The following is a 25229-nucleotide window of genomic DNA, read 5'->3' as shown; positions in this document are numbered from 1 at the left end:
AAGCAATTATTGACAGTACATCTACATATGTAAGAGCAGCTTAGGAGAGGCATGCAGAAGTTTATATAGATGTGAGTAGGCACAAACAGGAGAAAGAAAAAATAAATTAAATTAAAAAAACAAAAGAAAAAACAAGACAAAACAACATTCTAATTTTGGATATATTTCAACCACTTGTCCCATCTTGTGGTATAAATATTAGCTTGCAGCCTTAACAAAAAGGTAAGTTTTTCCATTTTATGAATCTCCTCAACAACGCTCAACCAGTCGTCCAGAACAGGGGGCTCAGTACAGAGCCACTTACGAGTAATTGCTTTTTTTGCAGCAGCAGTAAGAATCTTCAGGAGATATTTGTCATTGCTTGTTAATTCTTCGGGTAGGTCTCCTAAATAAAATGTTATGACAGGCCGTTGTTTTGATTTAAAGCCTATAGTCTGTTCTATCTTTGATATAACATCTTCCCAAAATTTAGAAAGTTTTCGACACGACCAGAATCATATAAATTCATTTTTACACAACTTCTGTCTAAATCTTAACCTAATAGATCCTTGGAGATTAGCAAACCCACTTGTTCAGTCCTTTTCGTGGTTCAAGCCTGATGGTTTGGCTAAATCACCGAGAAGACATCATTTAAATATGTTCATATTTTCTTTAAGCAAACGGTATTATTAAAATTATTCATGACTGGGCTTTTTTGGAAATCAAAATATGGTCACCCTACCATAAAAACACCAGCAGAATGAGACCGCTAACTGAGAGTGGCAGATTATGAAAGCAGGCATTTAAGTGCATATTAACAAACACTGATTTTGAAAAAGAAAACCTCCTATAAGGGAAATTACGTCAGATATCTTTAATCTGATGCAGACTGTCCACATTAGCAATGCTAAAACAAAGCATTCCTGACAAACTTTGTTAAAGAAAATTCTCTGTATTTCCTGTCATATGTGTACTGCGTTGTACGTTGTACGTTCCCAGTGTTGTTTTTAGCTACACTAGATCCAGTCTTTTTACATTGTACCTGAAGATTCTGAATTCCTAAATTAAAAAAAAAAAAAAAAGATTACAAAAAACAACAACCCAGTTTCACTTCTGGCTGACGATGGTACGAGCGATGAGCTCCTTCATGATCTCGTTGGTTCCTCCATAGATAGGCTGAACTCGCGAGTCCACAAATGCCCTGAAAACGCAAACATGTTGATGAACTGGAAAACCCCCCAAAACAATCAAAGCTCTCTGTTGCAATGTTTACGTGATACTAACTTGGCGATGGGGTATTCCCACATGTACCCCCAGCCTCCGTGGAGCTGCAGGCACTGAGTGGCCACTCTGTTCTGGAGGTCAGACGCCCTTCAGATAAGATGAAGTACATCAGCGCGTGACAACAACACAGCTCAGCCTTTAGATCATGAGGTGGTAAACTCCAAAAACTCACCAATACTTGGCCATGGAGGCCGTGGCAGGATCCAGGCTTTTCTCAGCATGGAGCTGAAGGCAGCTATCCAGGAAGGCTCGACCCACACAGATCTCTGTCTTTAGCTCTGCTAGCTTGTGCTGCACAGTCTGTGGAGCGCAAGGACAAAAAACAGATAGTATGATGACTGGGAGGATGATTTAATAAACTGGTCCTTTTTTAATAGGAACTCATCAGGACAGACTATATCCTTACATGAAATATCCTAAAAATATTCACCAAAAGAATTACTATAAAGACCTGAAGGTGAGCGACTGTTTTGCTGAAAGCCTTCCGCTGCATTACATAATTTCTGGTTTCCTCAAACATGAACTCACAGCTCGCTATGGCCATGTCAGCAACCAGCAGACGCTCCTAGAGAAGGGAAAAGGTTGCTTGACGTCAAATTAACCCAAGTGAGACGTTATCTGCAGATGATGTGTACAAGCACGTGATAAAACATATTTAGGACGATGAGGCTAAAAATCCAAAGTACATGTCTGTAGGTTCAGATTTGACTAAGTTATGAATATAAAGATGTTTTAGGTATTTCATTTTGTAAAAATATGGGTGCAGCCAGACTGGATCTCCACTAGGGCTGGGTATCGTCACTGATTTCTAGAATCGATTCAATTCCGATTCACAAGGTCCAGAATCGATTCGATCCACAATTCGATTTAATTCGATTCGATTCGATTCACTTCGATTTGAATCTGGGAAATTTTGACAGTCAGATATATTATAATTCAGATCAGTACATTTACATATTTTTGTATCTATAAAAAGGAAGCTGACACACGCAAGACTTTATCAAAGGTTTGAGCGTCACAGCAGATGCCTTTGTGTCAAAGTAGCTGAAGATAAAACACAGAAACACATGAAGGTGATTTTTCCTGGCCTGGGATTTTATAAAAATATTCTGCAGTACATCAAAAACGAAAGAAAACCATTAATCAACATATGAACATTACCTCTGAAGTTACAGCGGTTTTATTAGAGACACGGCTTAGCGTTTTGCATTTTGCATAATTTTAAAAAGTTTAAATTTCTTCAGCATTGAACGGCAGAAATTAGGTTTTCTTTTCGGAAGTATATAAAACGGAAAGAAAAAAAAAGTCGGCGATAGCGCTGTAAACAAAGGTAGACTTGTGCTTAACAAGCAAGCGAATAATGCAGAAAACAGTACAGAGAGAGAGAGAGAGAGAGAGAGAGAGAGAGAGAGAGAGAGCTGTGCCTCATGGTAGAAGCAAAACAGTAAAAGTAAGAGTGAATACATGACGATGTTTATGTGAAGCGTAGTTTGGATCTTCTTTTGCTGCTGGTTCGGTCAATATTGTTTGGAGAGACATCAAACTAACAGCTTTAGAATCAGCGCATAAAGGGCGTGAACACAAAGCGCGGACCCGCCGACAGATCAGAATCAGCGGGCTGTCGGCTTTCAGCCCCAACTGTGAGAAATTCGACATCTAACTGATTCTGATCCGCGGGTGTGTTTATGTCTTTGTGCAGAATCCGTGTTCCTGCTCTCATTTACTGTTTTAGCTGTTTGGTGGTTGTTGAAATTTTGTGAGATTTCACCAGAGATTCTGGCATTTCGGGCAAAATAAATTTGTATTAAAAAATCGATTCAGGATTTTAATGAATCGATTTTACGTAATCCAAGCCAGAATCGATTTTAATCGATAAATCGATTATAAAAACCCACCCCTAATCTCCACCCAGGTTCAAGGTACGGAGAGTTACTCCTTCAGTGGAGGCATTAAATGTTTCTGATATGAACATGCCATAAATGTTGTGTTCACCTGAGGGAGTTCATTCATCAGGTAATAGAAACCTTTGTTGAGTTCTCCTAAGAGGGCATCAGCTGGGAGGCGCACATCCTCGAAGAATAACTCAGCTGTGTCCTTTGAAAGAACCAGAAACACAAGTGCGAGGATGTAATGAAGTATAAATCCTTAGTAGCACAAATGACCAAGTTCTGTTGTCACTTTTTAGCCTCATGCATTTGTATAAACTGTAATTTACAGTAAAAGTTTGAAATTTAAAGCGCTAAGAGAGTTATATGTGCAATCAAAATTGCCTTTGTTTCTTCAGCTGAACAATCAGAGCAGTCTGATCGTCCCACAGACACAAAAGCTGTTTCAGACAGATACTTCTTTTTGATTTTGAAGCATGGAACCAGTTAAACCTACACTTGTAGACCATAAAAATGATGTAGGGGCACTTCATATATTTCCATGACCCTGGTACCTGGGCTTTCAGGCCAATCTTCTCCAGCTTCCGCCCTTTGTGAAAGCCCTTCATGCCCTCCTCCACCAGGAACAGACTGATCCCGTGTGCTGCCGTCTTCGCCTCTCGGTTGGTCACGGTCACTACCACCACCAGATCTGCCATCCAACCATTTGAAATAAATACCTGAAGAGGTCAGATGGAGTAATATCAATACTGGACTTTAAATGTAATTGAGTGGATAATTTTGAAGTCTTGACTCAGTACCTTGTTGCCGTTGAGGATCCAGTCACTGCCGTCCTTCTTGGCATACGTCCTCACACCCTGAAGGTCACTGGAAAAAAAATAGAGGAGCTGAGTCACTGAAGCTACCTGACATTATGTGTGCTGATTTCTTGATGTTACATCTGTGATTGAGTCCTGACCTGCCTGCTCCTGGCTCAGTCATGGCCATGGCAGCGATACATTTCCCAGCGGTCATCTTTGGGATGAAGTGTTTGATCTGTTCCTTGCTGCCGTAGTTGACGATGTAGGGCATGACGATGTCAGAGTGCAGCGCAAAACCTGGGCCTGTGCAGTTGCAATACATTCTGTAGTGGTGCAGACAGCAGAGATGAGATGAAGGATGAAGAGATAGCTGACTATCTGGCAAATACACTGATCATCATCACTAAAGCTACTTTCTTGTGATTGTTTTTTTAAAATGGTATTGAGCAACAGTTCTCCCAGCTTTCTGAAGTGGTAAAATCATACCTGGATAAAACAAAAAACTGCAGCACTGCAGCAATGGATCTGTTGAAAGATTTTGAATTATATTACTTTATTATCTTTATTCAACTGTGATAATTGTTTATGTTTAGCTTTATTTGAATTGCACAGTAATGCCTGTACATAGCGTGTCAGCAAATTCTTTAGCTGGAACAAAGTGATCACATGAGGAAGTTGCTCAAGTTTAGACAACACCCACATGTATTGTTTTAACCCACTACAAGATTGTAATCAACTTGTCCATCTTTGTCTTGCAAGGCTGCATCCTGTGCAGCCTCGTATGCAAACACCAGATAAGAAGTTATTTTTTCCTAACTAGTACTCCACCCATGAGTGTTACTTGAGTATATAATAAAGTCTGACCAGATGCCTGGGCGCTTTCCTGCACAGGATTTGCCCATGTACATGAATTAACTCTGGGCCCGTGATTCTTTGCTTTCCTGAGGTTTTTCTCCTTACATTTCTTGGTCCTCCGAGTCGGAGTTGGAAAAAGCAACTCGATTGTTGTGACTCCAAACCAGAGATCTACGCTGTATCCTGTCGTCATTGGGACCCCGCACCGAGGTTTTTTGACACCCTCCTCCATGGAAGGAGTGGCCGGTGTTCTTATCAGTGGTCCACGACGCTGGGATCCAGTGAAAGACCTCAAACATAGACGGAGAGATCTTGGAAAGGTAAAGAATCCACTCAATCACACTCGCGTAAAACGGAAATAGGTTTCACCCGCCGAAAGGGTTTGACAGTCTAATCCACTGTACGGATTTCTAAAAATACGTGTAATAAGGTTAACCCACTGTTAGGGTTCATAGGACTAATCCGCCGAAAGGATTGTAAAGTAAAACATGTTAAAGGTCTCACCCGCCGTAAGGGTTTAGGAGTGATCCGCCGTAAGGATCTGCGCGACTGTGTGTAAATGTCTGTGTTTTCTGTGTGTCGGAAGTAAGTACTACTTCCATTGTTACTGTCTTTTTATTTACTGTAAGGAGCTCAAGTACTGGTGACAAAGGGGAAAGGTTGGGTTTCATCCCATAAAACTGGCACCGCTTCATGAGTAGTATGAAGTAGAAGGGCGTGTTAGCAACCACCCCCGCGTCTCGTGCCAGAGACGGCTCTGCAGTTGTGTGATAATGGGTAATCAGCCCACCAAATTCACTGCTGACAAGCAGTGGCTAGAGAAAAATGTCCAGGTGCCGGACAAATTAGTGTTTATACATGGAGATCAAAGTAGTTTAAAGTAGTTTAAAAAGGGTTGGAAACAGACCCGACTGAATAATGAAAAAAAGTGCGCTGTGTAAAAGTAATTGCCTCTGATTGTGAGAACGGTGATTCTGCAGGTCACCAGCTATTTAAAAAAAAAAAAAAAAAAAAAGAGTAAAAAAGAGACAAAAATTACATTGTAGATGAAAAATAATCATAGGAAAAAGGTTTTGTGTTTATCAGCCAAGAGCAACTACAATCTCATTTTCTGCTTTTAAGAAAGGACAGTTCACAAAAACAGAGAGAGAGAGAGAGTTGTGTGTGTTGGTTAAGCAGTGATAATAATAATGAAAATGTCTTAGTTTGTCACTTTCAGGTGAAAAGCAGACCTGAATCAATTTTCCACATGCAGCGGTCGGAAGAAAGTTATAGTTTAACATCATTAGAAACATTCAGGCCAAGTTTCTGGCTAACGTATTTACAGCACCATGTGTCTCTCAAACTCACAAGCGAGCTCTCACTCCTCCCTGAAGTCAAGGAATGCAGCTCCAAAGAGCAATGACATGGCAGATAAAGAGACAGCAGCAAAGTCCTGGGCAAAGAGTCCCAGCAAGCAGCAGCAGTGTGGACAAACAGCATCAGAGAAGAAGAGCAAACCCATCATCCTGCTTGATTGGATGAATGGCACTGTGTTCCCAACAAGCTGCAAATTCACTGTGCATGTGAAAAGAACATTTGAGGAGAACTGAGGACACTGTTGGAGTTTGACATTTGCCACTTTTGGAGAAAATGGCAAGAAGAGACAGTGAAACACAGGACAAAGCTGAAAGAAAACTGCCTGCTATTGGACTGTTGAAGTGGGAGAGGACAACAGTGAGAGTAAGTGAGAATGCTGGTGTTTAAACTGGGAAATCAAAATTTGGGTTAGCAAACCTGGGAAAAACAAAACTGACTGCTTAAGTGGGAAAATTGTGAAGGAGTCTGAAACACTGCAAAAAGAAACATACAAAATCACACACACACAAGAAGAACATGCATTAACCCTACTAACACTTCCAAATACAAGAGAACTCATGAAGATTAGACAACATCTTAAGCATGTGAGTCTGTTTACCATCTTGTCCAAGTCACTTAGTGTGATGCAAAGATCAATGGACTCATAGCACATTAGTTACAAAATGATTAAATAATAGCAGAGAAATGTGTAGGAAAGGCAGCTTTAAGAACATGCTCTGCTGGATGTGCAGCTCCACAGACATGCATTAAACCTGCCTAATAACACAAACACACATGCAATGAAAATTAGCTTGTTATCTCTCATCAGTGTTAAAATAGTGTGAATTTAACAGACACTTGTTATCAAATGCTGAATTTATCTAATAAAAAAAATTGACTCTCTAGGTTGCAGGACAACAGTTTAACTTTTGTGGGGGGAAAAAAAGATTCTGGTTTGACCAACCAGTGATCAGACAATAAATTTAGTTGTTAATACAGTAAATTGGGAGATGTTTTCTGCTTGATTGATGCAGCACAAGTAATTTACTGTATGAGGGAAATTATATTTTTATGATAACATTTTGAATATGCATTTCTGTTGTCCTGTCATCTTAGTGGGTTAATAGCTGATATGCAAATTAGTTGATCGTTCTTAGATTAATGAAAGGTGACTGAATTTTAGCACGAGTGAATGAGATGTGTTGGAGTTTGTTAGAGTGGAGACTCTAAAACACTGAGTTTCCTGTTTTGATGTGCGAGTGTATCCTGTACCTAGATACACAACTCTGAATACGTCAGAACAAACTTCTTTTGTGAAGTGCATGACAACATGTCACATGTTTTATGATGACGGGAAAAAAGGAAAACTGGATAAAATAGATCTGTGGCCTAAATGAGTGAGAAGCACAGACCTGGGGATTAAACTCATAGCTAATAACATATTAGGCTTATATTGTGTGTTGTGCAGCTGATGGTTGGTTCGGAGTGAATCTAGCTGATGATTTTTCTTTTGTTGTGAAGTTGAGCCTGCCAATTAGTATGATAGTATAATAAACCATGCTAATGGTATGATTTACCCTCCTGAGATGTGTGTCATGACGTAACAAGGCCTTTTTATTTTGATACTTTCACAGTGCACTGAAAGTTTTGTTCGATAATCTCTGTCTGAGCAGATCTGCACGATTAGAAGCGCTATACGATACGTCGTCAAGAAAATTGTTACAAGTGAGTTTCTCCACATTAAAATGGGCTCAGGAGAAAGCCACTTATTTGGGACAATTAGAAAATGAGAGTCCCTGCCTAAAATGGATTCAGCGAGGTAATCCGATCTAAAATTCTTCTTTTTTCTTTTGAAATGACGTCATTTTGCTGAGGGTGGAAATCAAATGCGGCGATAGTTTCCACTATCAGCAAAGAAAGAAAGAATGGATGAATGAATAAATGGAAATAAAAACAAACTGACTGACTGGTAAAAGCTGACAAGACTTGACCACGACTCAAAGTTAACCTCCACCTAGACAGGCCAAAAGGGTGGATGAATTTACGTGTTTCTTTTTACAGGAGCAGAAAGATGACAGCAACATCCGAGGTTGCATGATGATTTAATTTTTAAATGCCACTTTCTGTGTTTGTGAATCTACCAGGGGTGTGTTATTCATGGGTTTGTGTTGCTCACAGAGATTACTGTGAGAAAGAGTGTATACACCTGCGCAGCGCTAACATTTACATTTCTTTTCTACAGCATTACAGTTCTTCTTGTGATTTGATCATGTGATTTATACCAGAACAACTAGTTAATGTTTTTCTATTACAAGATTTCTGGGTTTATGTGTGAAGAAACTGTGTTTACAGGTTATGAGTGGTGATGCTGTTACACTGTGTTTTGGGGAAAATGTGAAGGTTATTTTGGTTTCACTTCCAGATCTTGTTTTTCAGGCCATGATGGTGTGTATGCAGGCTCCTGGCAGAGCCAGTTTTTAAGCAAACTTAATATGCAAAACACACTAACATCTTTTATTGCAGGATTATAGGTCCGAGGTGGTGCTGCTCCAGAGGAGGAGATGCCCTGATGTTGCCTGGGACATGATCTAGCTAACCTTTTTCTTTAAGACAGGAATTTGGTTTTGATGAGTTGACTCATGGGAGTGTCCATGCGTCAAGAGGAGGGGTCCAGGATTAACATGAACAAGGAATTAACATTAAACTATGTTTTATATTGATGATATTGATGATTGTTGACATGCTCTCCAAATAGAAGTTTTTCCTCCTAGCAAGGAAATACAGGTGCAGCAGTCATCTCCTGAGAAATCTTCAGAGGCCCGGTGAGAAGCAAGAACCATTCCAGGCATAGTATATAAATCTTATAAAGTTTGTATCTGTCTTGTGTGAAACTTGTATGAAAAGCATACAAGAGTAAAAACAGATATAAGATCCCTTGAAAAATTATATAATGAAACTTGTATGTTTTGGATACTTACTAAAACAATATATGAAAGTAATGAGAAAGTGGCCACTTTCATGAGTTAAGTCATATAAGTTTTTACTATTTCTTTTCCATATGGGATATAAATAGTAGAGATGGCATGATACCACTTTTTTATGTCCGATACCAATACCGATATCATAAATTTGGATATCTGCCGATACCGATATGAATCCGATATAATGTGTTTTTTAATCAATAAAATGTTTTTTTAATATCTTGCTGCATTTTGTATAAGTTTATACTCAAGTTTAAATAAATAACAACACTAAAGCAATTCTGTTATACCTGTATGTAAAAAATATACTGCACTATATTTCATAGTTCAGCAAAACTGATCAATCTAATAAACTTAAACCTGCTCCATCCTCCCTATTCTGGTATTTTAAAGAGTATTTAGCAGAAATATTAAGCAACCTAACTAACAGGGTTGCAAACTCCCAGCAAAAAAAAAAAAAAAAAGGGAACCACCCTCTTCCTCATGATGCTTAATTGATGTAATCTAATTTAATTTAATAGATTCAACATCTTTCTTCTACAGAATTGGAGACTGCACAGATGGTTCCCAAAGGAAAAAGTACTGTAGCTTACTAGGGTATATTAGACTTAACAGTTACTATATACAGTAATGGACTTCTATATATTTTACATCAGATTAAAACTTTGGGTGTAAGAGTCAGATAATTATTTATTAAAAGCTCGACATTTTAAATGAGAATAAGAAAGAAAAGTATGTCTTTGTGCCCCCTTTTCCCTGTTCATGCCCTATCGGCCCCCCTGGCTACACTTTGCTATCCGCCCCTGCACAGTTAGCTGCGTAGAAAAAGATCCTGGTGTAGAAAGTAATAATAAATAAATTCTAACAACAGCTGATCAAGCTTAAACGTGCTGCTGTTGTTCAGCCGCTGGTTTCCTCTTTCTGGTGCAAAGTGGTTTAAAAAACAGACAAGAGAGACGATCAGCTGATCATTGATCAGTTTCACGATTGAAGTAGCAGCAGGAGAGAGAGAGAGAGAGAGAGGCAGTTGCTCCATATATCGGTTGTTAAGCTTAATGCTGGAATGCTTTACAGACATTCAGAGATGAACTTACACACTTGCTTTACTTCTCTCTGGGATAACGTCCTTGGAGATGAAATGCTAAATTTGAAATTGCTAGGGAGGCTACAAATACACACAGCTGCTCTATCACGTGATGCATACTGCTGTGACGTGCTAAGGTTATGAGCCGAGTTACGCCGTGTAGCAAGTTTTGTGAGGTGCTTTTTTGATATTTAATGGATCGGATTACATTTTTTATTTCTCGCCGATATCCGATCCAGTAATTTGGGGCAGTATCGGACCGATACCGATACGTAATATCGGATCGGTCCATCTCTAATAAATAGCTGCAACTTGAATCTTAACTGAAGCTCAGTATTTGACACAGAGTTCACTCACATGAATTTCACTCACATGTGCTGTACCAGTGTACCTGCACATGTGATGTGACAATAGAAGTGATTTGATTTGAGAGTTCAAACTCACTGCTGCAATAACTAATAATGATTAATATAATAACTGTAATATTAGCCGTATCATATTTACACTGACTTTAGTCAGTGTAATGTGTGTATCATGTGTGTATCGTGTGTATCATCTGTCATGATATGAGTGAACAGTTGTTGTTTAAGGTGCAGTTCATGTGGAAGCCACCGGAGGGTGGTATGGAGATAATAAAAAAGTGATGGCTAAAACCCAAGACGGTGTCATGTCTGCTCCCTGAAGTAATATCGTAACATGGTGTCAGAAGTGAACTGATAAGGCTATACAAGAGTGTCGCACACATGGAAGGGCTTGAGCCGCCAGCTGGACTTGATTTGCTGCAAGGGAACCTCTCGGAAAATTGGAGACGGTTTCGGCAACGGTTCGAGCTGTATCTCGCGGCTACAGGAGGTGCTAGCAAGCCACCCAAGGTACAGTCTTCACTATTTCTTCATGTTGCTGGAGAGGAAGCGGTTGAAGTGTACAATACCTTCACGTTTACGGAAAATGGTGATGAGCATAAGCTGACGAAAATAATGGAGAAATTTGAGGAATACTGTAACCCAAAGAAGAACATAACCTATGAAAGGTACAAGTTTTTCACGTGTGTGCAAGGGGATATGCTAATTAGCCAGTACATCACGGAGCTAAAGCTAAGGGCCAAGTCATGATTCTTGCCCTCATCTCTGATGAGGGCAAGAATCCCTCATCAGAGATTGCGTAGTGTGTGGAATTACATCGGATGCAATGAGAGAAAGGCTGTTAAGAGGAGATGATATTACTCTCGAAAAAGTAGTTCAGCTTTGCATTGCGGCTGAGACCACAAAAGCTCAAATCAAGCAAATGCATGAGGAGGATCACAATGCTCAAGTCTCTGCACATGAAAGTAAAGACGTAGATGCAGTGAGACATAAGCAGACATGCAAAAAAGACAGACAAAATAAGATGAAACCGAACGACAAAGACCGAGCAAGCACGTTTAATTGCAAACAATGTGGAACTAAGCATGCATCACGCCAATGCCCTGCTTATGGCAAACAGTGCAAGAACTGTGGGAAAATGAATCACTTTGCCAGAATGTGTAGATCGAGAAAAGTGCACACTGTCGCCGATGAAGCCATGGATCAGCAGGCAAGTCTGTTCATTGGGGCTGTAAATGCAAAAACACAGACACGAACAGATGAATGGACTGTAGAAATAAAAGTTGGCCACAAACCTGTGAAATTCAAACTTGATACTGGTGCACAAGCCAATGTGGTTCCATACAGTCTACTACGAAGAATAGGAAATAAGCAAATGCTTAGACCCACAAATGTCAGGTTGTCAACATACACTGGAGACAAAATAGCAGTTAAAGGAAAGTGCACTTGGGCAGTGAAATACAAAAAGAAAAGTTTTGTTTTGGAGTTCATTGTCGTAAAATCAGAAACCAAGCCAATTCTGGGAATTCAAACATGTGAAGAAATGGGACTCATCAAGAGAGTGATGGCACTGAATAAAAGTGATGAAATGGACATCTTCAAAGAATTTGCTGATGTGTTTGAGGGCATAGGTTGCCTTGAGGGAGAACACACCATTCAAATTAATGATGGTGTGGCACTAAAAGTTCATCCACCAAGAAAAATCCCTGTCACTTTGAGAGAAAAACTCAAAGTAGAACTGGACAGAATGGAAAAAATGGAGGTGATTACAAAAATTGAAGAGCCTACCCAGTGGGTAAATCCAATCGTCATTGTGGAAAAGGCTACTGGACTACTGAGAGTCTGCCTAGATCCAGGTGATCTCAGTACAGCAGTCATGAGAGAGCACTACCAGTTGCCAACAGTTGAAGAGATAACGAGCCGACTGGCAAAGGCCAAATACTTCACTGTGCTGGACGCAAGCTCAGGATTTTGGCAACTTAAATTGGATGAAGCCAGCTCTCGTCTCTGTACATTCAACACACCTTTTGGTCGTTACAGATTCCTTCACCTGCCTTTTGGAATTAATTCAGCTCCAGAAGTATTCCACAGGACGGTGAGGCAGCTGTTTCAATTCAATTCAATTCAATTTTATTTATATAGCGCCAAATCACAACAAATGTCGCCTCAAGGCGCTTCATAGATACAGAGAAAAGCCCAACAATCATATGACCCCCTATGAGCAAGCACTTTGGCGACAGTGGGAAGGAAAAACTCCCTTTTAACAGGAAGAAACCTCCGGCAGAACCAGGCTCAGGGAGGGGCGGCCATCTGCTGCGACCGGTTGGGGTGAGAGAAGGAAGACAGGATAAAGACATGCTGTGGAAGAGAGACAGAGATTAATAACAGATACGATTCAATACAGAGAGGTCTGTTAATACATAGTGAGTGAGAAAGGTGACTGGAAAGGAAAAACTCAATGCATCATGGGAATCCCCCGGCAGCCTACATCTATTGCAGCATAACTAAGGGAGGATTCAGGGTCACCTGGTCCAGCCCTAACTATATGCTTTAGCAAAAAGGAAGGTTTTAAGCCTAATCTTAAAAGTAGAGATAGTGTCTGTCTCCTGAATCCAAACTGGAAGCTGGTTCCACAGAAGAGGGGCCTGAAAACTGAAGGCTCTCCCTCCCATTCTACTTTTAAATACTCTAGGAACAACAAGTAGGCCTGCAGAGCGGGAGCGAAGTGCTCTAATAGGGTGATATGGTACTACAAGGTCATTAAGATAAGATGGGGCCTGATTATTTAAGACCTTGTATGTGAGGAGCAGGATTTTGAATTCAATTCTGGATTTAACAGGAAGCCAATGAAGGGAAGCCAAAACAGGAGAAATATGCTCTCTCCTTCTAGTCCCTGTCAGTACTCTTGCTGCAGCATTTTGGATTAACTGAAGGCTTTTCAGTGAGTTTTTTGGACATCCTGATAATAATGAATTGCAGTAGTCCAGCCTGGAAGTAATAAATGCATGAACTAGTTTTTCAGCGTCACTCTGAGACAGGATATTTCTAATTTTAGAGATGTTGCGCAAATGGAAGAACGCAGTCTTACATATTTGTTTAATATGTGCGTTGAAGGACATATCCTGGTCAAAAATGACTCCAAGGTTCCTCACAGTGTTACTGGAGGCCAAGGTAATGCCATCCAGAGTAAGAATCTGGTTAGATACCATATTTCTAAGCTTTTCAGCGCCGAGTACAATGACCTCAGTTTTATCTGAGTTAAGAAGCAGAAAGTTAGTGGCCATCCAAGTCTTTATGTCTTTAAGACATTCCTGCAGTTTAACTAATTGGTGTGTGTTATCTGGCTTCATGGACAGATAGAGCTGGGTGTCATCTGCATAGCAGTGAAAATGTATGCTATGTCTTCTAATGATGCTGCCTAGGGGAAGCATGTATAATGTAAACAGAATTGGTCCTAGCACCGAACCCTGTGGAACTCCATAATTAACCTCAGTGTGTGAAGAGGACTCTCCATTTACATGCACAAATTGGAGTCTATTAGATAGATATGATACAAACCACTGCAGTGCAATACCTGTAATACCTACAGCATGTTCTAATCGCTCTAATAGAATATTATGGTCAACAGTATCGAATGCTGCACTAAGGTCAAGAAGGACAAGCACAGAGATGAGTCCACTGTCAGAGGCCATAAGAAGATCATTTGTAACCTTCAATAAAGCTGTTTCTGTGCTGTGATGAACTCTGAAACCTGACTGAAACTCTTCAAATAAACCATTCCTCTGCAGATGATCTGTTAGCTGTTTGACAACTACTCTTTCAAGGATTTTTGATATGAAAGGAAGGTTGGAGATTGGCCTATAATTAGCTAAGACTGCTGGGTCTAGAGATGGCTTTTTGAGTAAAGGTTTAACTGCAGCCACCTTGAAGGCCTGTGGTACATAGCCGATTATTAGAGATAGGTTGATCATATATAAGATCGAAGAATTAATCAATGGCAGGACTTCTTTGAGCAGTTTTGTAGGAATGGGGTCTAAAAGACACGTTGATGGTTTGGAGGAAGTAATTATTGAAGTTAACTCAGAAAGATCGATTGGAAAAAAAGAGTCTAACTTAACATCAATGGAACTAAGAGTAGCTGTAGATAATATTACATCTGTGGGATGATTATTGGTAATTTTTTCTCTAATGATAAAAATTTTATTTGTGAAGAAGTTCATGAAGTCATCACTAGTTAACGTTAAAGGGATGGTTGGCTCAACAGAGCTCTGACTTTTTGTCAGCCTGGCTACAGTGCTGAAGAGAAACCTGGGGTTGTTCTTATTTTCTTCAATCAGTGATGAGTAGTAAGCTGTTCTGGCTTCGCGGAGGGCTTTCTTATAAAGCAACAAACTATTTCTCCAGGCTAAATGATGATCCTCTAAATTTGTGACACGCCATTTCCTCTCCAGATTACGAGTCATCTGCTTTAGGGTACGTGTTTGAGAATTATACCACGGGGTCAGGTACTTCTGATTAGAGACCTTAGTTTTCACTGGAGCTACAGTATCCAGAGTCGTACGTAGTGAGGAGGTGAAATTATTAACAAGATAATCGACCTCTGTTGGGGTAGCGTTCAGATAGCTGCTCTGCTCTGTGTTGGTACAGGGCATTGACGATGATAACAGTGGCTGGATTATATTCTTAAACTTAGTTACAGCGCTTTCAGAAAGACATCTACTTTGATAAAGTCCACTCTCCACTGCTGCGTAATCAATTATTGTAAATGTAAATGTTATCAAGAAATGATCAGACAGGAGAGGGTTTTCAGGAAACACTGTTAAATGTTCAGTTTCTATGCCATATGTTAAAACAAGATCTAGAGTGTGATTAAAGTGGTGGGTGGGTTCTTTTACATTTTGAGAGAAACCAATTGAGTCTAACAACAAGGGGATTGATGGCGTCGAGACGTACATAGACGACCTTTTGATCTGGGGAGAGACTAAAGTACAGCATGACGACAGACTGAGGCAAGTGCTGGAGAGAGCAAGAGCAAAAAATTTTAAGCTGAACAAGGACAAATGCAAGGTAGGCCTGGAGGAAATTAAATACCTTGGCCACATCTGCAGATGGTTTGAAACCAGATCAGAGCAAGATAGAGGCAGTAAAGAAAATGCCTACACCAGAGTGCAAAAAAGATGTGGAGCGATTTCTGGGTATGGTGACATACCTAGCAAAGTTCATTCCAAACATGTCACAACACACAGAGCCATTACGCAGCCTTACCAGAGATGATGTTGCATGGCAGTGGGAAGGTGAGCATCAGCACGCGTTCAACAAATTGAAAACAATTCTTACTGAAGCTCCTGTGCTCAGATACTATGATGTACAGCTTCCAGTAACACTATCTGGCGATGCTTCTAAAAGTGGACTCGGTGCTGTCTTACTACAAAATGGCAAGCCAGTTGCTTATGCATCATGCTCATTAACAGAGACTGAACAGCGTTATGCACAAATAGAAAAGGAGATGTTGGCAATTGTGTTTGGTGCAGAGCGTTTCCATCAGTATGTGTATGGAAGAGAAGTGAACGTGGAGTCAGATCACAAACCACTAGAAGTGATAATGAAAAAGCCGTTGAGCAGTGCTCCAGCAAGAATACAGAGACTCCTAATGAGACTGCAAAAATATCAGGTACAAGTACAGTACAAGCCAGGAAAGGAAATGTACATCGCAGACACATTATCCAGAGCATATTTGCCAGTGACTAGCTCATCTGATAATGAGATAGAAGACCAGGTGCACATGGTAATTTCCAACTTACCTGTGACAAGTGCAGAACTAGAGGAATTCAGAAAGGAAACAAGGAATGATATGACACTGACTAAACTTACAGAGACAGTTCTGGATGGATGGCCAGAAACAAGAAACCAAGCTGCAACAGAAATCCAAGCGTATTGGAATTACAGGGAACAAATTTCAGTAGTGGATGGCGTTCTGTTCAAAGGAGAGCAGCTTATTGTTCCTGTAGCACTGAGAGCAGAAATGCTAAAGCGCATTCACGAGGGTCACTTGGGTATTGAAAGCTGCAGACGCAGAGCGAGAGAAGTACTCTTTTGGCCTGGAATGTCACAGAGTATCACAGAGATGGTGAACTGCTGTGCTGTGTGCAGTACTCACCAGAAACGACAGAACAAAGAGCCACTACATCCACATAGTGTTCCAGAAAGACCCTGGCAGAAGATAGGTTTGGACCTATTTACCTTTGACCAGCAGGAATATCTCCTCTTAGTGGATTACTATTCCAAGTTCATTGAGGTTGAGTGGCTGAAGTCAGACACAAGAAGTGCAACAGTTATCACTCATCTTAAGTCACAATTTGCCAGACACGGAATTCCTGAAACGGTGATTTCAGACAACGGACCACAGTTCAGCTCCCGTGAATTCCAAGACTTTGCAAAAGAGTGGGAGTTTTGTCACAACACTACGAGCCCCCACCATTCAGAGTCAAACGGAATGGCAGAGAGAGGAGTACAAACAGTGAAACTCTTGTTAAAAAAGGCAAAAGCCGAGGGGAATGACCGCATCTATCATTGATGAATCTGAGGAGTACACCGTTGGAGGACATTGGAGCGTCACCAGCCCAGCTGCTAATGGGTCTACGCATAAGGACAAGACTTCCAACAACATCGCAAAGATTGAAACCCCACATGGTCACTAAGACAGTGCAGCAGTTGTTAGAAACAAGACAACAGAAACAGAGAGAATACTTTAACCAAGGAACCAAAGCACTTCAGCAACTGCAGGTTGGTGACACTGTCAGAATGTGGCAACAGGGTGTATGGAATCCAGCTCAGGTGACAGGTTTATCTGAACATCGAAGATCTTATGTTGTTCAGATGCCTGATGGACAGACATATAGAAGGAACAGAAAATTTCTAAGGCAGTCAAGGGACAATCAAAACGTGACACAGCAAAATGTGTGTGATAAAACACAGCGACAAAGTGAGATGGACATGCAAAGTAGAAATGTCACTCCCACAGAGTTACCAAGTTCCCCACCCAAAACTGTGAGTGGACGTATTGTTTCCAAGCCCAGAAGGCTTATTGAGGAATAAAATGAACATTATGTTTCGAGTATATGCTTTGACTAAAAAAAAAAAAAAAAGAAAAAAATGGGAAGAAAAAATGTTCACTAGAGAGAAATGTGAGTATGCCAAGAAGCATTTTTTTTCTCCCTTTCTTTTTTTTCCACAGGTCATGGGCCTTGAGTGGTGTTGTGAGTTACTTTTTTGTTTGCCCCTGTTGTTGAAAAAAAAAAGGGGGGGGGGGGATGTCATGATATGAGTGAACAGTTGTTGTTTAAGGTGCAGTTCATGTGGAAGCCACCGGAGGGTGGTGTGGAGATAATAAAAAAGTGATGGCTAAAACCCAAGACGGTGTCATGTCTGCTCCCTGAAGTAATATCGTAACATCATTAACAACATTAACTATTTGTTATTTACTAGCTAATCTTATATGACTGTTCAGTACAGATATTAACCCAACAATCATGTTTTACAGTCCTATGGTCTCAGCCTCAGATACTACTTAAATCACACAAAGCTCATGTAGAAACAAACGAACAAAACATGTTCTCCTTCATTTCTGTCAACCACACGTTTCCAACTATCATGGTTGCTAGGCAACCTGGGCAGCCGGAGGCTAGACCGTCCCATTTCACAACCGTCCCATTTCACAAGCCTCACACTTCCGGCCTTAGCGCTCTTTGAGTACGCGGCCCTTGAGGACCGTTGAGGCTGCTTACTTTAAGGCTGCAGACCCTGAATTTGGATACAGCCTTACGCTGTGTCCCATTTCAGGGTCTGCACGCTTGAAGTACGCATTTTAAGTACGGTTACGTCACCGCCAGGCGACAACGGCTGTCCCAATTCGAAGTGTACTTCAAATGCATACTCCAAATGCGCCATCGATTTCCCCAAATATCAAACGTGCGCTGTGTCCCATTTCAGGGTCTGCACGCTTAAAGTACGCATTTTAAGTGCGGTTACGTCACCGCCACGCGACGACGGCTGTCCCAATTCGAAGTGTACTTGAAATGCATACTCCAAATGCGCCGTCGATTTCCCCAAATATCAAGCGTGGTCCGGTGCACGCTTTGTGGTCCCATATATCCCACAATTCATAGTGCGCCGGTGGGTGTGGATAATTTTGCCGCAAAATACGGCAGAAGGGAGCGGCCGAAAAGTGAACTGTCAAAAGTAAGTACTGAATATGACGTCACTTATTCATGTGCGAATGTTTAATAATGAAGAACATTAAAACATTGCTGTTGGCCACATGTCGGCAAAGTTATGTGACACTAGTGATGTTTGTACTTTCAGCATTAACTTGGTTTTAAAGCCTCTACTTCTAAATATACATATAGTCGACCTTAATCTTACAGAGAATCTGATGATTTTATGGATAATTAAAGTCAGTCATATATCCACAAACACAACAAGCTGAAAGTCAGTGATATAGATTATATATATATATATATATATATATATATATGTATATGTATATATATATGTATATATATATATATATATATATATATATATATATATATATATATATATATATATGTATCAATCATAATAATCTGACAATACTATAATATTGGCCATATTATATTTACATTACCATAGTGAGATGACTTTAGTCTCATGAACAACATTAACTAATTATTATTTACTAGCTAATCTTAAATGACTGTTCAGTACAGAAATGAAGCCCTTGAATCATGTTTTACAGTCCTGTGGTCTCAGCCTCAGATACTCATCTAATCAAAGTGATGTCAGAACAAAAATGAATGGCCAACAAAACAATTTTCTGCTTCATTTCTGTCAAACAAAGCTGTATGTAACGTGTCTCGCGGTTAGTATCATGGTTTCTAGGCAACCTGAACAGCGCGACGAAGCATATACCGTCCCATTTCACAAGCCTCTCACTTCCGCACTTCTCGTACTTATAGTACGCACCGTACGTAGTACGCGTAGTGCGAGTACTTCAAGCGTGCAGACCCTTAAATGGGACACAGCCGTGGTCCGGTGCATCCTTCGTGGTCCCATATATCCCACAATTCATAGCGCGCGGTGGGTGTGGATAATTTTGCCGCAAAATACGGCAGAAGGGAGCGGCCGAAAAATGAACTGTCAAAAGTAAGTACTGAATATCAAGTCACTTATTCATGTGCGAATGTTTAATAATGAAGAACATTAAAACATTGCTGTTGGCCACATGTCGGCAAAGTTATGTGACATTAGTGATGTTTCTACTTTCAGCATTAACTTGGTTTTAAAGCCTCTATTTCTATATATATATATAGTCGACCTTAATCTTACAGAGAATCTGATGATTTTATGGATAATTAAAGTCAGTCATATATCCACAAACACAACAAGCTGAAAGTCAGTGATATAGATTATATATATATATATATATATATATATATATATATATATATATATATATATATGATATGATATGATATGATATATGTATCATAATAATCTGACAATACTATAATATTGGCCATATTATATTTACATTACCATAGTGAGATGACTTTAGTCTCATGAACAACATTAACTAATTATTATTTACTAGCTAATCTTAAATGACTGTTCAGTACAGAAATGAAGCCCTTGAATCATGTTTTACAGTCCTGTGGTCTCAGCCTCAGATACTCAACTAATCAAAGTGATGTCATGACAAAAATGATTGACCAACAAAACAATTTTCTTCTTCATTTATGTCAAACAAAGCTGTATGTAACGTGTCTCGCGGTTAGTATCATGGTTGCTAGGCAACCTGAACAGCGCGACGAAGCATATACCGTCCCATTTCACAAGCCTCTCACTTCCGCACTTCTCTTACTTATAGTACGCACCGTACGTAGTACCCGTAGTGCGCGTACTTCAAGCGTGCAGACCCTGAAATGGGATACAGCCTTAGTGTCGCTCAAACGATCTTTTCTCTGTTCGTCTTTTTCCTGTGAAGTTGTACTTTGATTCGAATATGTTGGCGAACAGAATAATCGGAACTTGTGTTTTCGGACTGAGAAATGTGTCTGGAAGAGGACGGCCGCTCTCTGCAGTTTCTGCGAGGTAAAAATGCGCAGTTAAAGCTGTTTCTGGTGAGCTGGAGCCGCATCTGTCGATATCAGCGCAAAGAAATGCATTCAAAGCTGTGAGCGGAACATTTACGCTGTTTTAGGAAATAGTTTTACTTTGCATGATTTTAGTTATATTTTTTTTATAGTTGCGGAGCATTTTTATAATACAGAAAAAGGTCAGACTGTATTATGTGTGTGTGCGGTTCCCTTTGACACACTTTATTGTCATGATCCTGGGTCCTTTTGACCCAGCGTTTTGTGTTTTCTATTAGTGATTTTGGTTCTGTTGTTCCTCCTGTTTAGTGTATTCTATTCTGCCCATCTATTCCTGTGTTAAGTCCGCGTTTCCTAGTCTGTGTCTTTGCGTGTGTGTGTTTCCTGTTTTATTGTAGAGGTCTGCGTCTTATGTGAGTGTTTTCAGTTTGCCTCCCTAGTCTCGTCACGTTAATCACTCCCAGCTGTGTCCCCCACCTGTGTGTAATCTCCCTGTGTTCTCTGAGTGTTTTTAAGTCGTGTCTTCTGTCTTAGTCGTTGCTGGTTCGTCCGTGTGGTTTCCCCTCGGTCTCCCTGCGTCTCTCCATCCGTCGCTCTGTGTGTATTTCCCCGGATCTCCCTGCATCTTTGTTCTGGTTTGTTTTTGTTAGCTCTGCCCAGTTTAGGTTTTCCTGCTCATGTTCACCTGCCATTACTGTTTATGTATAAATTAAATCTTATTGAAGTCTCCACACATTGAAGTGTGCCTAAAGGTAGTTTGAAAGCTTCCCATATTAAATAAACTGTCTGTGTGCTGATAAGATAAGATTCAACTGAAGCTGATCGGACAGGCTGTACTTCCATGTAATTCCATGTAAAGTTGGTGTAACCTTTATTTAAGGCGTCATTAAGAAATCATTCTTATTTACAGCGGCAACGAGGGAAGAAAAGCAAAGCAGAGGTAGTTAAAGTGGAAAATCTCACCAGTAGATGTCAGTGGGTTGTAGATTGTAGTCAACGCAGTTTATTTTCTTACCTCTTCCAATTCAAGTCAATAACCTTGGGTGTGGTGGCCACTATAAGACAACCATATTGTAGTAAGCTAAGCGCTCATTTTTGTACACTCTATATTTTAAAATATTTGAATAATGTTAACACTTAGCAATTGATTTGCATCAATTAATTATGTTGGAGGATCTCACATTTTTACCTACCAGTCACCTTAAAAAACTGATCGTCATTCATCTGTACTGTGAAGTGTGTACATGTCAGATTTGACTGGAGGAGTCTGTAAAACTTTGTGAAACGAGTCAGATAAAAGTCGATGCGGCAGTAAAGGTCACTTCTGACCACTGACAGTGATACTGAGATGATTTTATTAAGGATATGTTTAACATTTCTTTTAATAAACACAGCGTTTTTTCCCCAACGTATGCTGGCGTTAGCTGACGTGAGTGAAACGTTCTTTTAAGTGGATCTAAAGTTGTTGGGTGCTTAGCGAATAAACTCTCATGTATGGAAATGTAATCGAACTGTTTATCGGAGGGAAAGCGTGATTGTTAGGATGCTTGAGTCAATCATTAGCATGTTAGCCTATAATCAGTTTTAGTTGTTGGCTCATTGTTAGCTGTCCAGAGGGTCACATGTCTAATCTTCTGACATTAAGTAACTGTGGCTGAGAATAAAAAAGCATGTTTAGTGTGTTTGCGTCCTGCTCTCAGTTCAGTTCAGCAGCTGAAGCTTAAGGTGAGGAGGAAGAGGATGCTTTACTCAGATGTGTTGTCTCTTGTTCTTCACATTTTCACTCCTTTGGTTTAAGGGGACCCTGCCTCAGATGATAAAATATATGTATGATCTTTTATATCTTGAGTGTGATGGTGCAGGTAGGAATTTAAATTTGCCTCCATGCCTATCTGTTCTCTTTTCTTCTTTCTTTTGCGCACTACAAATGTTGCTGGTCCTTAGCTACATACATAAAACATAATTCGTTTCTGAGTTTATGTTCTATTATCAGAATACAACAGTTTGTTTCAAGACTTATCCCAAAAGGTTGATTCTGTTCATCTGGACGTAGCGTTTTCAGTGGGAGAAACATTTCGTCACTCATCCAAGTGACGTCTTCAGATTTAGCTGACTGCAGGTTTCCCCAATCTTATAAACAGTAGATTTGCACAATAACTGAAACTAGCCCATTGAATGAACAATGGACTGTGAGGTCAGTTTCTTGGTCATTAATATGCAAATTGTCATGACCATTGATCAACAACCACCAATCAAAACCCACTGATCAAAACCCACTGATCAATGGCCATGAGTACCACTCACAGAGAGTTGGGGAATGGCTGCATTCACAGCATTGTAAGATGGTGAAAGATGTACCCTTAGGCCCCCTCCTCAATTCAGAGATGGTCTTTCCCTTTTTACATAAATGGCCTCCTTGACTCGGCGCTCAAACCAGCGTTCCTCCCTGTCCAGGATGTTACATCCTCATCATTGAAAGAGTGTCCACTGGCATGTAGATGTAAATAGACTGCAGAGTCCCGGCCTGACGAGGCAGCTCTCCTGTGTTGTGCCATCCGCTTAGCCAGAGGTTGTTTGGTTTCCCCGATGTATAAGTCATGGCAATCCTCCTGGCACTTAACAGCGTACACTATATTACTCTGTGCCAGGGGACCCGATCCTTGGGGTGGAGCAATTTTTGATCACATACCTGAATCACTTGGTGTATTCCAGGGTAGGATAACAAACTCCTCTCTTCCAATTCTTCCATGTACAAATTGGCCACGATGGGTAAAACTGGGGAACCCGTGGCACACCCATGTTTCAGCCTGTAGTGCTGACCACTGTATGCAAAATATATGGAATGAAGACACAGTTCCAAGAGTAAATAATATATGTACCAAAGATAAATAAACAGGGAGTGCCATTAAGACCAATTGTCTGCTTGATCAACTTGGTCACCTATAACATCTCAAAGTTTTTAGCTTACATCCTCAGGCAGCTCTGAACATCACATCCAGAACACCTTGGATTTTTTTGAAAAGTTGAGAAAGATGAAACAATGGTCTCGTACGATGTTACATCTCTCTTCACCTGTGTTCTTGTCACTGGATCAGTGGAGGTAGTTCATAAGAGATTACAGGATGCAATTTTTTTTAAAGTTGAAATATTGATACATCAGTTGTCTTTGTTTCTGGTCCTCAGCTGTATGTAATGGTCTGTTTTGGAGGGTTTTGTTTGTTTTTTCTGTCCTTTCTGTGTATGTGTATTTGTTTAATTTAATAGCAGCTTTCATGAAATTCAGGACAGAGGCACAAAATCTGCTGCCACTGCTTTAGCTGAGTGAGTTAATTTGTCATGGAGCTTCCAGGTTAGGCACTTGCTGGCTGTGTAGTGACGTGTGGTTGAATTTCTGTTCCCGCAGATTTCAGCACAGTAAGTCTGAGGAGTTCAGGCAGCCCGCATCCTCAGGCCGACCTGAGACCTCCAGCGCCAAATCCCTGATGGACATCGGGACCCGCCGGATCTTCAATGAGGACCATGACCTCTTCAGACAAAATGTGCGGCGCTTCTTCCAAGAGGAAGTGGTGCCTTACCACAAAGAGTAGGTGGAAGTTTGATGACCTACCAAGAATTATTAAAATAAGGCTTTAATAGCTTTATTTCAACTGTTTTTTGTTGCAGGTGGGAGAAGGCAGGTCAGGTGAGCAGGGAGGTGTGGGAAAAGGCTGGTGAGCAAGGTCTGCTGGGAGTAATGACACCAGAAGAGCATGGTGGCATAGGAAGAGACCTGTTTTCTGCAGCTGTCACATGGGAGGAGCAGTGAGTTGTCCTTCAAACCACCGTTCAATATCTGAAGCTGTTCGCCGACACTCAGAGAAACTGGAATATTTTAGCAATGAGTTCCAGCTGAGATGTTATTTTAAAAACACAAGAAAGAGAATTAAGCTTTTTCCAAGTGAGGACATGTGATCGATCCTGTAAGGAGAAAAACCTCAGGAAAGCAAAGAATCACGGGCCCAGAGTTAATTTATGTACATGGGCAAATCCTGTGCAGGAAAGCGCCCAGGCATCTGGTCAGACTTTATTATATACTCAAGTAACACTCATGGGTGGAGTACTAGTTAGGAAAAAACAACTTCTTATCTGGTGTTTGCATACGAGGCTGCACAGGATGCAGCCTTGCAAGACAAAGATGGACAAGTTGATTACGATCTTGTAGTGGGTTAAAACAATACATGTGGGTGTTGTCTAAACTTGAGCAACTTCCTCATGTGATCACTTTGTTCCAGCTAAAGAATTTGCTGACACGCTATGTACAGGCATTACTGTGCAATTCAAATAAAGCTAAACATAAACAATTATCACAGTTGAATAAAGATAATAAAGTAATATAATTCAAAATCTTTCAACATTCCCTTCTGTTTTTAGCAATTTGAATTGTACGGCAAAACACATATCATTTATCAGGACATAACTTCTTACAACATGTATTTTCAGTTAGTTCATCATAGAATGCATTTGCTGATTTTTATGGGCAACTTAGAC

The 25229-nt window shown here is 40.4% G+C and overlaps 2 protein-coding genes across 2 annotated transcripts; one reads left to right on the top strand and one right to left on the bottom strand.

Annotated features, from left to right (window-relative positions):
- Positions 1–829: 829 nt before the first annotated feature.
- On the bottom strand, positions 830–4361 carry LOC146491532 (long-chain specific acyl-CoA dehydrogenase, mitochondrial-like). The gene is made up of 8 exons (XM_085151927.1): positions 4108–4361; positions 3950–4016; positions 3704–3868; positions 3256–3357; positions 1715–1828; positions 1436–1563; positions 1264–1350; positions 830–1180 (listed from the first exon to the last, which is right to left on the bottom strand). Exons 1-8 carry the CDS (start codon positions 4269–4271, stop codon positions 1087–1089), a joined length of 921 nt encoding a protein of 306 aa, XP_085008053.1. The 5' UTR covers positions 4272–4361; the 3' UTR covers positions 830–1086.
- A 16141-nt stretch (positions 4362–20502) lies between these two features.
- On the top strand, positions 20503–24610 carry LOC146491531 (long-chain specific acyl-CoA dehydrogenase, mitochondrial-like). Its single transcript, XM_085152888.1, has 3 exons — positions 20503–20700; positions 24106–24285; positions 24366–24610. Exons 1-3 carry the CDS (start codon positions 20612–20614, stop codon positions 24505–24507), a joined length of 411 nt encoding a protein of 136 aa, XP_085009014.1. The 5' UTR covers positions 20503–20611; the 3' UTR covers positions 24508–24610.
- The last annotated feature ends 619 nt before the right edge of the window (positions 24611–25229 follow it).

The sequence above is a fragment of the Neolamprologus multifasciatus genome, chromosome 23, assembly GCF_963576455.1.
Source record: "Neolamprologus multifasciatus chromosome 23, fNeoMul1.2, whole genome shotgun sequence".
In the NCBI taxonomy this organism is placed as follows: Eukaryota; Metazoa; Chordata; class Actinopteri; order Cichliformes; family Cichlidae; genus Neolamprologus; species Neolamprologus multifasciatus.
This window is presented reverse-complemented; position numbering and strand designations above follow the sequence as displayed.